This window comes from Mastigoproctus giganteus, chromosome 1 (assembly GCF_048544385.1).
Source record: "Mastigoproctus giganteus isolate SK-2022 chromosome 1, ASM4854438v1, whole genome shotgun sequence".
In the NCBI taxonomy this organism is placed as follows: domain Eukaryota; kingdom Metazoa; phylum Arthropoda; class Arachnida; order Uropygi; family Thelyphonidae; genus Mastigoproctus; species Mastigoproctus giganteus.
This window is the reverse complement of record NC_143575.1, coordinates 228,193,259-228,207,190: the sequence shown is the minus strand read 5'-3', so window position 1 is coordinate 228,207,190 and position 13,932 is coordinate 228,193,259. Positions and strand designations below refer to the sequence as shown.

At 37.9% G+C, this 13,932-nt stretch overlaps 1 protein-coding gene across 1 annotated transcript in view; it reads left to right on the top strand.

Moving 5' to 3' along the window:
• The window catches only part of LOC150091573 (TP53-binding protein 1-like), a 257,313-nt gene that overhangs the window by 226,931 nt on the left and 16,450 nt on the right, over positions 1–13,932 (top strand). The window contains exons 11-12 of the mRNA XM_090368987.1: positions 230–355; positions 8,506–8,579. Coding sequence (XP_090225113.1) covers positions 230–355; positions 8,506–8,579 — 200 coding nt within the window. The remainder of the gene's footprint in view (positions 1–229; positions 356–8,505; positions 8,580–13,932) is intronic.

Below are 13,932 nucleotides of genomic sequence, written 5' to 3'. Positions count from 1 at the left end.
ATAAGACACGATTAGATATGTAGTTTACAGTTTGGGCCATTATAGTGCAAAAATGATTGATCTAATTACAATAATGATAATTGAACATTCTTTGGAATATATTTCCATATTTAAAAAAAAAAAAGATTTGAATATTGGTCAGATCAAAGAATTTTACTGTTAATTATTATTTATATTCATCTCTATAGATATATCCATAAACAGTTCCTTTTTAATTTGTTTTGTAAAGAATATTTCAGAAGATAAAGTATTTTTGGTGTCTGATACTCATCTCCGTACCATTAAGTATATACAGTGTCTTGCAGCAGCTGCTCCTTGTGTCTCTTATTTGTGGGTTTTGAACTGCATTAAACATGTAAGTTCCTAATAATTTTTTGCTTTCCTTTTTTATTGTGTGTAGTATTATTAAGATGTTTCATAGATTATACTATTTAACTTTTTAAATCAGTGCAAATATACAAAAGTGAAAAGGAAACAGTTGATCTTCTATTACTATCAAACCTAAAATTGCATCAGTAACATTTAGGTTTGATTGTAATAGAATAATTTAAAAAATATATATTTTTTTTTCTTTTCCTGTTATTATTTAGCAAAGGGAAACGGCACAGCTAAATGTAAGCAAAAATATTTTTTTGTGTACAAAAATATTTAATTTGTTTTGTTTACAAAAATTTTACAACAAATTTTTTTGTTTACAAAAAAATTATTTCTATAATCATAAGGTGTATGCCCAAAAGTGTCATACAACTTATATGCTATATTCATTTGATAGGTTGTAGCACTGTTTACAATCATATTATTTACTTCAATTAAATGCATATTACAAGGATTCTTGTGTAAGTTCCTAATAATTTCTCTGTTTTCTCTGATGAAAAAACTTTGAAAATTTTATGTAATATTCCTAATAAGTGCACACTCCTATAACAACCATTATTAAAAATATATAAATAGTGTTGTGTTATATTAAAATAATAATGATGTAAATAAATGAAATAAATATAATGTTATAATTCCACCAGATAAAACTGATAAAAAGGCAACTGTCTGTACAATAAAATATGAAATTTTAAACTGCAATGAATAAATTACAATAAAACAATGTAGATAAAACACAGGATAATAAAAGTGCTAAAACACCTTAGCTTTCAGGGGCATCCGCCTCCTTTTTCAACAGTGAGGTTTGTCGTACGACACATCCTTAAATATCAGCAGGCTCATGGTTCTCAGCACGTGTTTCTACAGGAGCATGGGCAGCATTCTCCCCATGTGCACTGGAACTGGAAATGGCTTGGGAGTGTGCCAGGTGGAACTACTCATCCCGCCCAAGAACCATCGCCTCGAAGAGGGGATGAATGCGGATTCCCCTGTCTCTATTAATGGTATTGCTCTCAGAGGAGCAAATCTGCAAATTCTCGAGCCAGTTGTGGTCCCAAAATCTGTGTGCCCGGTTGACAATAACAGCTTTGGGAGATTTGATGGTGCTCCTCCCAAAAATATTCTGCCACAGCAAACTTCCCATAATCCATGGTCTTTATTGCATTCATATGCTCCCCCAGACGATCTTTAAACCAACATTTCGTTTCACCAACATAAGATTCCCCCACAATCCGGGCACGTTATCTCATATACGACCCCACTTGTACATTCCTTTGGTATGGGGTCCTTGATCTGTGACACAACTGTGTGCAACCTCCTTCCTGGCAGCTGCATGCAGCGTGTCTGGCAATCGCGCAATACCCAAGCTATACGTTCAGTTTGGCCCAGATAGTAGGGAATGTATGCGGTGGCAACTGGTGTAAATGGTTCTCTTCGTCCGTGCTCCATTTCTCGTATATATTTATCTATGATCCTCTAGGGGTAGCCGCATATTCTGAGATCCACTGTGACACGTTTAATTTCTTCTTTTCTATCTTCGGAGGTGCTGCAATGGTACCCAGCCCTATCCAACAATGCCCTGATAGCACTGTTCTTATGGCGGTTGGTTCGTGCCATATTGTAATGTGTATATTGGCCCCGGCACATGGGTTTCCTATATACACTGGTTTTCACCCTAGGGCCTTCTCTATGTACCAACACATCAAGGAAAGGGAGGGTACCCTCTACTTCCACCTCTGACGTAAACAGAATAAATGGGGGAGAAGCTATTAAGAGAACCAAGCACCTCATCCTCTCTCTCCCCTTGGTGCCTCCGTAGCCAGGTGGGCAGGAGCAGCAGTGCTTACCACACGCTTCTTGATTAGACCGGGATTCGAATCTGTGACCACCAAATACGGAGGATGCGGAAAGGTCAGGGAATGACCACCACATATCCCCGGAGCAATATGGCCTTAGTTGCTAATGCTCCTAAAAACCAAATAACAACAACAACAACTCTCCCCCCCCTCAAAATAATTGTAAACGTATCGTCGACGCATCATTTCCATGCGTGCATGGGGAGAACTGACTCATCAAACCTGGCTTCGAGCTCCTCCATAGCTAAATTTGCTATGATAGCACTAATAGGGGAACCCATTGCTATGCCGTGAACCTGCTTGTACATTGTGGTTTGAAACACCATGGTGGTACTTGAGAGACATAGCTCCACCCCACTAGAGAACTGACCCATCAAAAATCCTGGCTTCAAGCTCCTCCATAGCTAAATTTGGGGTCGAGGTTCAAAGAGTGAATATGGGTAGTGAGTTTGGTGGTATAACATGACGTTTTTAAACTTACTTTATGTTAACATGCTCTGGTGTTCAGTAGTAGTAGTAGTAGTAGTAGTAGTGGCACTTGATGCAAGAAAGCAAGTGTAGGAGCTTATGCAGCATCAGCCAAAAAAAAAAAAAAAAAAAAATCACACCATACCCTCCAATTGCCTGTCCAGTTCCTCCTTAAATTTATTTAACCTATCAACTTCCACAACGACAGATGGAAGTTTGTTCCAGCAATTAACCACCCGCTGGCTAAAGGCAAATTTCCGCACATCTATTCTACATCTATCCTTTCTTAATTTGAACTTATGTCCCCATAGGTTCGTATTCTGAACAAGTGGGAGGATCCCATCAGAATTCAGCGTGCTCAACCCATTCAAGGCCTTATAGACCTCAATCAGATCACCGCGCAGGTGCCTAGTCTCCAGCCACTGCAATTTGCAGAACTTAAGCCTCTCTTGGTAAGAGGATCCCGTCATCCCCCTCACCAATCTTGTTGCTCTTCTCTGTACACGCTCAAGCAAATCTACATCCTTCCTAAAATGAGGCCTCCAGACCTGTACGCAGTACCCAAGGCGTGGCCTGACCATTGCCTTATACAGAGGGACAATCACCTCCTTTTCCCTGCTAGCAAAATTCCTATATATCATTGACAAAACCCCATGACCTGCCCTAGCAGCCTGTCTACATTGCTCAGAAAACTTCATATCTGACTGCACAATTACTCCCAGGTCTTTTTCATTTTCTACCACCTTAAGTGTAGTACCACACAGTTGGTACGTTTCTCTGGGGTTACTTCTACCCATATGCAGTACTTTGCATTTGTCAAGGTTAAACTTCAGTTGCCACTTCTTAGCCCATCTGCCCAAATTATCTAGATCCTGTTGCAGTAGCACACTGCCATTACTGTCATTAACAACCCTGCCAACCTTCGTGTCATCTGCAAACTTCGACATTAAGCCTGATATACCTTCATCAATATCATTGATAAATATACAAAACAACAGTGGACCCAACACCGAACCCTGTGGGACTCCACTAATAACATTAGTCCACGAAGAGCAGCACCCATTGATTACCACCCTCTGTCTTCTCCCACTTAACCATCCTTTTATCCATTGTAGCAACTTACCCTTAATACCATTCTGCTCCAATTTGTACAGTAGTCTTCCATGCGCAACAGTGTCAAAAGCTTTCCTGAAATCCAAGTATATGATATCAAAATTATTTTTTGCATCCAGTTCCTTTGTGACCACATCATAATAACCAATCAAATTTGTCAGACAAGACTTTCCCTTAACAAACCCATGCTGTGTCTGAATTATTGCTGCAGTCTTGTCTAGATGATCCTGCAATGCATCTTTAACCAGTGACTCCATTATTTTACCCGGAACAGAAGTTAAACTAACTGGTCTGTAATTATTCGTGTCACCCTTCGAACCTCCTTTGTGAATTGGGGATACATTTGCACATCTCCAGTCCGTGGGAACCTCCCCTGAATCCAAGGATGCTCTCATAATTATGGCTAAGGGTTTGCTTAGTTGCTTTGCCGCCTCCTTTAATATAACTGGATAGATCCCATCTGCCCCAGGTGCCTTTCTTATGTTTAACTTCAACAATTTCTCCTCCACTTTGCTCTCAGTTATTACAAAATCATTAAGCACACTGCTACAATTTGATAACCTTCTTCCATTTTCAAACTGTAATGATTCCTCACGTGTGAATGTAGATGCAAAATACTCATTCAGTTTGTTTGCTATCTGAGCAGGATCATCAACAGTCGAACCATCGATGTCAAGTGGACCAATCATATTCAGCCCCTTCCTTTTAGAGTTTATATAAGTAAAGAAATCCTTGCTGTTTTTCTTAGCATCTTTTGCCAAAGATTTCTCGTAATCCGCCTTTGCCTGCCGAACCTCCTTTGTGACCTGATTACAGACTAGCTTATATCTGCTACAGGCTTCTGCGTCGCCTGATAATTTATATGCATCCCATGCATTTTTCTTCTCTGTCACGAGTCTCATTAGTTCATTTGATAACCATTTAGGCCTAAACCTTGAACAATATTTCTTCATCGGTATGAAAAGTCTAGTAGCTTCCACGATTAATTCCTTGAATGCTTCCCACTTAGAATTTACTGTTTGTAACATCGTCAGTTGATCCCACTGTACAGAATTTAAAAACTGTCTGAGACCACTGTACTCCCCTTTACGGAAGCAAAAACCCTTTCCTTTACCCCTGACGGTAGTTACCTCTTTGAGTAAATCCCACTTCAGCACACTGTGATCACTGCCACCTAGTGGTTCCTTTATCTGCAAATTCTTAATACACGAATGATCACTGCTGATAACCAGATCAAGAGTATTACTTTCTCTGGTTGCCTCTCGAACATGCTGCTGCAGAAAACAATCATCCAATAAATCCACAAAAGTCTGACTAGTGTGTGAGTGACCAACCCACAAGTTCCAGTCAATATCTGGGAAGTTAAAATCCCCCATTATAAGACATTCTGATTTACTGGCCCACTCTATTTCTCTGTACAATTGTTCATTGTACTCATTCGAGTCATTAGGCCTATAACACACTCCTACTCTTATTTTTGCTTTTGCAGTGCTTATGTCACACCAAACTGACTCAACAGTGCACTGTCCATCTATATCAACTGGATGCACTTCTTTTGATTTTATGTTTTTCTTAATTAACAGCATAACACCTCCTCCCTTTCTGTCCTGTCTATCCTTTCTGTACACATTGTACTCCCCAAATTCCAGTTCTGCATTCCTTATATCTTTGTGACACCACGTCTCTGCTATCCCAACAATATCCGCCTTTGATGTCTTGACCAACACTTCAAATTCATCAAATTTATTTACTATACTTCTAGCATTGGTATACATGCAAGCATACATGCTCCTATGCCTATTCCTTGTTACCCTAACACATCCCATATACCCAACTATTCCAGGATGACTGCCATCCGTCCCTGAAACCCCCAACACCCCTCGCTCCAGGTCGCTTCTTATTCTAATAGAAGTTGTGCAAGAATCACCTTCACCTCTGCCTGCGGTTACTGTTAAACTATTAGTCTTTGTATCCCCCCAAGCTAGCAGTTTTCCGACCCACCTAACACTGCCTCGATAGCATCAGCAAATATTCTTGCACCCTTTCTATTTAAGTGTATCCCATCCCTGTAGAAGCAATCTCTCCTGTTAACAAGTACAGTCCAGGCTGAAAAAAATTCTACCCCTTGAGCCTTGCACAATCTTTCCAGGGCCGAATTGATCGACAAGGCTCTCATCATATACTCCCTCCTATCGTGTCTGGGCAGAATTGCAGATACTTTCAAATTCAACCGTAATTCTCGGCTTTTTTTCAACAGTGACCTGTACTTGTTGAGTAATTTTGCCGGTCTCCTACTCTTAATATCATTAGTGCCAACGTGTACAACTATATCACCTTTTGTGCCCTTGAAAGATGATATCCGCTCTACAACGTCATCAACCTTTGCCCCTGGCAGACATACCCTGGTCCTGTTCCACCTATCCTTTTTACATAGCATGTTCCCCGTTTCCCTGACAATAGAGTCACCAACAACTAATAGTTCCTGTGGGACCAGCGCATTCTGCCTTGGGGTTTGCCGCTGTGTTGCGCGATGACCAAGTGCAAGCTCTGGCGTTGACGTGGGCAGCTGAGAGCTTGATGGGCCCCTCAATTTATTTCCTTCGAGGGCATCCACCCTGTCCTTCAAACTCTCATATAGGCCCATAACAACGCTGAGTTGTCGCCTGATTTCCTTACGCTCCTTACATCGCGCACACACAAAGACATCCCCCATGGCAATATCATGTTCCGTTCCAGAGAGTTCGGCAAACATTTCACAAGTTGCACATTTTTTTAGGCTGTGACGCGTTGGAGAATCGCCCCCCTCAGTTCTCCCCCGAGTCACAACACTCCTGCCACTTTGTGCCCGTTGCTTTGCTGCTCTAGTTCGGGGCATGGTAGTTTAAATTAATAAAATCAATAAATTAAATGTCAGTAGTATTTGAATAGAAACAGTGAAGCGTATTACTATATAATTATGCGTTAGAGCTACCTCAATTAAAAAATTTGAATTCCCTATATACAAAAACAATGGCTACAAAAATCGAACAAAAATAACCGTTTTACCTATCGTAAGTAAAATCCACAAAAACTCTTTATCTAAATTAAAATAAAAAATAACCAGCGTAACTATAACTATATGACTACGTATTAAGTACAATATAAAACAACAATCATGTAAATAAAAGGCAAACACTTATCGTTTTTGTGGAGCCTGTAACTGTCAGCTGTAACTGTCAGTGACATGTCTTATCTTACTGTGGTACTTCCAGTGTAACATGCACTGCAGTCTTGTTGACAGGGTATAAAATACACTATTATTTATATCTGCAATGTCATATTTTTAACATATAATATCATATTTTGTAACTATTTATAAAAATAGTTACAAAAATACCCATATTTTTGGGTATTTTTGTAACTATTGATAAAAGTAATGACTTGTACAATTAAAAAATTAAGGATATGTCAGTACAGTTTGTGGTAAGCTGTTTATTTGTTGTAGGCTGAATTTCAAGTCTGTTTTTTACATCATGTATAGTTCTTTGTATGAGGCTATATGGATATTTCCTCCTTAGGAATGTTTTTGTTAGATATTCTAATTCTGTTTTGAAGTCATTGTTTTGATGACAGTATTATTGCATTATGTGTATTTGAGTAAATAAAACAGATTTTTTTACAATGTATGGATGACGGGAATGGAAATGACAAGAACTGACCCATGTTGATGTTTTTTCTATAAATACAAGAATGTAATTCACTTTGAAATTAATACTTGTATTTGAAAATTTTAAGATTCAAAAAGTTTATGCTATTATTCTGTTTGAGTCTTTGATGAATGTTATTCAATTTATCAAAAATTTGTCTATTGCTTATTTGTTAGAAACTCTGAGTATGTCATCTGTGTCATGGATGACAAGTTTTACTGTGGTGGGGGCGGATTGAGAATGTCATCCTCTGTGTGTGTGTGTGTGTGTGTGTGTGTGTGTGTGTGTGTGTGTGTGTGTGTGTGTGTGTGTGTGTGTGTGTGTGTGTGTGTGTGTGGGAGGGAGGGATGGGAGAAGGGTTAAGAATGTCATCCTGTATAAAGCTCAGTATATTTCGAATAGCAGAACTGATTTACCCAGACCCCTAGGAGGTCCATATATTTATTTGGTTAATGGTTTTATTACTGAAGTGTGTGGGATTTCATTACTTCTGTAATTATTTTTTATTAAATAAATTTTTCTTTTATGTTAGTCATCTGGCTTTACATCCTTATACATGCAATGCAGGCCAAAAACATTAAAGAAAACCAAGATTTCTTTTATATTGCAGAGGGGGGGTTAATTCTTTGCATAGTTTATATGGACCATGACCAGTTATTTATGAACAGTATGTAGCTGGCAGAAGAGACAAGGTACGCTCACCAAGTATATAGTGAATTTTCATTTTTTTATGTTGTTGGGCACTTCTATTCAGCTCATGATCACTTGTATGCCTGTCCAGCATCAGCCTTCCATGAATGGGAAAACCTCACCACAACATTCTCAGTCAACACCATTTTGACTGTAACCTCTCTCTCTCATTTTTTTAAAATTTGTTGTTATATTAGGGTGTTGTGAATATGCTACTAGTTTGAAGTAGACAGAATAACTATGCTCAAGTTAAGTTTCTGTTGTATACATTTCCTTAATTTTTTTTTTTTTTTTTTTTTAATTTTTTTTTTTTTAAGAACAAAATCCTGTCTCATGAAGAATATGCTCTGCCAGCTGGATACAGTATTATCAGCAACTGCATTGTGGAAAGGTATGTTTCATCTTTAACTATTAGAATAGAGAAAGGAGATTAATGTGAAACTTAAAAATAGATAATTTAATACAGGGTGTCCGTGAAGTCAATGTGTACCTCTATAAATGACACACACCCTTGTAAAAGGTTATTCATCTTTAAATTGTAACACATCAGAAAAATATTTATTGTACAGACCATTTTGAACCTTTACTAAAAGGTTCAAAATGGTTAACGTATGCTTGCAAACAGGCATCCATGTGCCTTTATATATTTGCAAAGACATGGGTCAGTCTTTGAATTATGAATAGCAGCAATGATTAAGATTGCAATCCAGGGATATTTAAATACATATGGCATTCTGAAGGATACACACATAGTTATGTTAAGGGAAAATCATGTTTAACTAACTTAGTAAGCTATTTTGACACTGTTACTCACGAACTGAATGTAGGGAACAATTTCAACATAGTTTATTTGGATTTTAACAAGGCTTTTCACTCAGACCCTAATGAGAGGTTATTGTATAAGCTGGAAAAATTTTAAGACGGATTGCTGAGTGGCTGTAGGAAGAAGGCAGAGGTTTATGATTAATGGATATTCTTCAGATTGGTGTAAAGTCAGACATGGGATCCCCTAAGGATCAGTTCTTGGATTATTGTTCTTTCTGATTTTCATAAACGACATTGACAATGGGATAGAAGGCTTGATGTCAAAATTTGCAGACAAAGTAAAGATTGGTAGAGTAGTCAATAATCAGTACCAAGCAGCAGTCCTTCAAGATGACTTAAAAAGACTGCAGTAATGTCCAGAAAAGTGGAAGCTATGTTTTAATGCAACAAAATGCAATGTCTTACACTTGAGGAATAGCAACCCAAAAATAAATTATACACTTGTTGTTGTTGAATTAAAAACAGTAGAGGAAGAAAGGGATCTAGGAGTTACAATATGGACAGATACAAAGTTTTCTGATCAGTGGAAACAGGCAGCCGGTAAAGCCCGTAGTGTCCTGTCAGTGATTTTATTGAACACTATCCTGTAGAGATATGGAGGTCATAGTCCCACTGTATAAGGCAATTGGGAGACCATTTAGAATATTGTATTCAGGTATGGGGACTTCATCTGAAAAAAGACGTCAAACTTCTTGAAAGGGTCCAAAAATGGGCAATTCACATGACCAGATCGGCAAAAGGGGGACTATACAAGGAAAGACCAATTATGTGGACTATAGAGCTTGGCGACCAAGCACCTCAGAGGTGACCTGATTATAAGCTCTGAGAGAGGGGTTAGTAAAATTAACAAAGGTAGTATTTTCACTTGTTATAAATGCAGGGGAAGAGGTTTAGGAAGTAGGAAGTTTTCTTTTAGCCAATGAGTCGTTGATTGCTGGAACAGCTTGCCTTCACAGGTAGTTGAGACTGACAGTTTTACTAAATTCAGTGGTCAACTGGATAGTGACCTTTGTGAGGAGGAAAGCAAATAATTTGTTTTCTTATCTACTTGGGTTTTTTTTTTTTTTCCCCCTCTTTCCCACCATTGCAGAAAACCCCTGTGGCTTCCTTGCACTCTATGGCTATTACTATTACCAAGGCAGACTTGATTATGACTTCCTCCAGTTCTTGAAACTTTTGGATTATCTTTGTAAACAGTGGTTTTAATTGCTCCACATAGGGGAAAATGTCCAGAGGCATTGGTATCCAGAGTTCAAATGTTCTTTGAAATGAGTTTGTCTCCAAACATGTCCTGGAGGAGTAACGTGGGGACATTAGCAGTATGCAGGGTTATCACCTTGTTGGAAATATGCACTGCTAATTTCAGCTGTCCAACAAAGGGCTGAAGAATGGAATCTGAGTAGATTTCTGCATTTATTGCCTCTCAAAAAAAAAAATAAAAAAATAAAATATATATATATATATACATGGAACCAATTATCTGTTTACATGGCATGGCACACCAATTTTTAGATCAAGAAGAAAATCCATATCTGCATGTAGATTTTCTGCTGACCATATGTGAGTATTTTTGCTATTAACAAAGTCAGATAAATGAAACCACATTTCATCATACAAAAAAAAAAGTAATGTTTAAAGCATCCTCATTATCTGTTGTCTGATTCCTTGAGTCAGACAACTGCTGCTTTGTATGCTTAGAGACAGGTGGTAATTATTTGTGGTGGTATGCATGACACCAGTCTACTGAGATAACGTCTCAACTGATTTGCAGGGACTCATTAATACACTTGCCGAAATCTCATTAAGTTTTTTTCTTCAATAATACTGTTGATCTCCCAGACTCTGCACTATCATAAACTGAGCATGTTGAATGCAGACACCTTCAGCTGAAGTGGACATTTAATCATGTGTGAATTGAAAATGACAACAGACTCTAAAACAAATCACACATTCATTCAGTGATTATTCATGAAAACATTTTACATTTTCAATCATTTTTTCAGAAACAGATAGTGAAATTGGCAACACACAGTGATACATACACATGTGTTAGTTTGAATTTTTGCACTTTTAACAATTTTATGAACTTGAAAAACCTTGGTAATAAATAGCAGCCTGGAAAACAAGGTGCGGAGGATTTCATAGACTGCTGGGAGTCATCGCAGAACAAGTGAATACACGGGCTGTGTTAAGGTAGATAAGAATAAGAACAGGTGTGTGTATACGTGCGTGTACACCAATGCTGGAAGTTTAGTAAATAAATTTGATGAATTTGAGGTGTTGTTGGGATATCAGACGTGGTATCACACAGATATAAAGAATGTAGAATGGGAATTTGGGGGTACAATGTGTACAGAACGGATAGGAATGGGGAAAGGGTTATGCCATTAGTTATAAAATCACTAGTGATAATCACATAAAATCTAATGAAGTGCAGCCAGTTGACATGAGTGGAGAGTGCAGTGTTGAGTCAGTTTGGTGTGACATAAGCACTGGGAAAGCAAAATTGAGAGTAGAAGTGTTATAGGCCTAATGATGCTGATGAGTATAATGAACAACTGCACAGAGAAATAAAGTGGACCAGTAAATCAAATTGTCTTATAATGGGGATTTAAATTTCCCAGATATTGACTGGACTTTGTAGGTTGGTCACTCACACACCAGCAACGCTTTTGTGGATTTATTGGATGATTGTTTTCTACAGCAGCATGTTCAGGAGACAACCAGAGGGAGTAATACTCTTGATCTGATTATCAGTAGTGAATCTTCATGCATTAAGAATCTGCAGATAAAAGGAACCACTGGGGGGGGGGGGCAGTGATCACAGTGTGCTGATGTGGGATTTACTCAAAGCAGTAATTGCCATCAGGGGTAAAGGGAAGGTTTTTTGTAAAGGTGACTAGTTTTTAAATTCTATACTATATTCTATAAATTTTATAATTTAAATTCTGAGACAGTTTTTAAATTCTATACTGATGATATTACCTACCAACAGCATATTCTAAATGGGAAGCATTCAAAGAATTAAACTTTGTTACAAAGAAAAACAGCAAAGAGTTCTTTACTTATGTAAACATCTCCTAATGGTGCATGATAGTCCTTGTTAAGGGTCACAAAGGAACTGAATGCAAAGAATAATTTTGATATCATATACATCTTGGGAAGACTGAGACAGTTTTTAAATTCTATACTGATGATATTACCTACCAACAGCATATTCTAAATGGGAAGCATTCAAAGAATTAAACTTTGTTACAAAGAAAAATAGCAAAGAGTTCTTTACTTATGTAAACATCTCCTAATGGTGCATGATAGTCCTTGTTAAGGGTCACAAAGGAACTGAATGCAAAGAATAATTTTGATATCATATACATCTTGGGAAGACTTTTGATACCATTGCACATGTAAAACTGCTGTACAAATTGGAGCAGTGTAGCATTAAGGGAAAGTTGCTGCTATAGATAAAGGGATGGTTGTATGGGAGAAGACAGAGAGTTGTAATCAGTCGACACTTCTCTTCCTGGACAAATGTTATAAGTTGAGTCCCCCAGGTTTAAGTGCTGGGTCCATTGTTGTTTTCTGTATTTATTAATGATATTGATGATGGTATATCAGACTTAATGTCCAAGTTTGCAGACAATACGAAGGTTGGCAAGGTTGTTAATGACACTGGCAGTACGCTACTGCAACAGGATCTAGAAAAGCAGATGGGTTGAGAGGTGGCAACTGAAGTTTAACATTAAAAATGTAAAGTACTGAATATGGGTAGCAGTAACTCCAGAGTAACGTATCAACTGTGTGGTACTACACTCTGGGTGGTAGAGAATGAAAAGGACCTTGAGGTAATTGTGCAGTCAGATATTAAGTTTTCTAAGCAGTGCAGACAGTCTACAAGAGTAGCGCATGGTGTCTTGTGAATGATATACAGGAATTTTTTTAGGGATGAGGAGATGATTATCCCATTGTATAAGGTAGTGGTCAGGCCACACCTTGAGTATTGTATAGAGATCTGGAGGCCTCATTTTAGGAAGGATGTAGAGCTGCTGGAATGAGTACAAAGAAGGACAACAAGATTAGTGATTGGAACAAAGGGTTGCTATTACAAAGAAAGGCTTAAGTTGTGCAAATTGCAGTGTCTGGAGACTAGACTAGACACCTATAAGGCCTTGAATGGGTTGAGCAAGCTTAATGCTATTGGGATTCTTCCTCTTGCTCAGATCTCTGAACAGTGAGGCCCTTCTGTACTTCATTGTGCACAGTCCTGTAGCTAAACCACTCTCTGACCTTGTTCACAGTTCAATTCAACTGTAAGATTTCTGTTTGCTATCTTGCTAAGTTGCTATATAGGCTATTCATATATTATACAGGGTGTCTCAAAAATATTGGTACAAACATTTAGGGGAGGTAGATAACGTCTAAAGCAGGGGTGGGCAACAGCCGGCCCGCGGGCCACATCCAGCCCGCGATGATGTTGAATCCGGCCCCCTCGGTAAATGCATAAATATAGAAAATCCATACCTGACTACACTCGCCGTAAATGTTCGGCTTAATTCGGTTCAGTCGGGAATTGCGGCCAGTACAACAGTAACCAAGTGATTCTACGCAGCATCAAAGAGTTATTTCCTAATTATTATTATAGCATCGATCGAACGAAGTTCCTTTGTATTTGACTTCTTATTGAAAAAAATAATATTGGTGCGAGATATTTTATGTTTTATGCCTTTTCTAATTATTATAATTTTTAATTTAATATAATTTATAGCCCATAAAATGAGCCAATGAAAAAAAAAAAAGAAAAATTGATGCCGAATGCCACATTTTCAATGATAATTGGACATTCAGATATTTTTTTTAAAAATACATTAATAATTTGGTAATTCAAGTAATATAACATTTTTTAGGTTCTGATTTTTTTTATT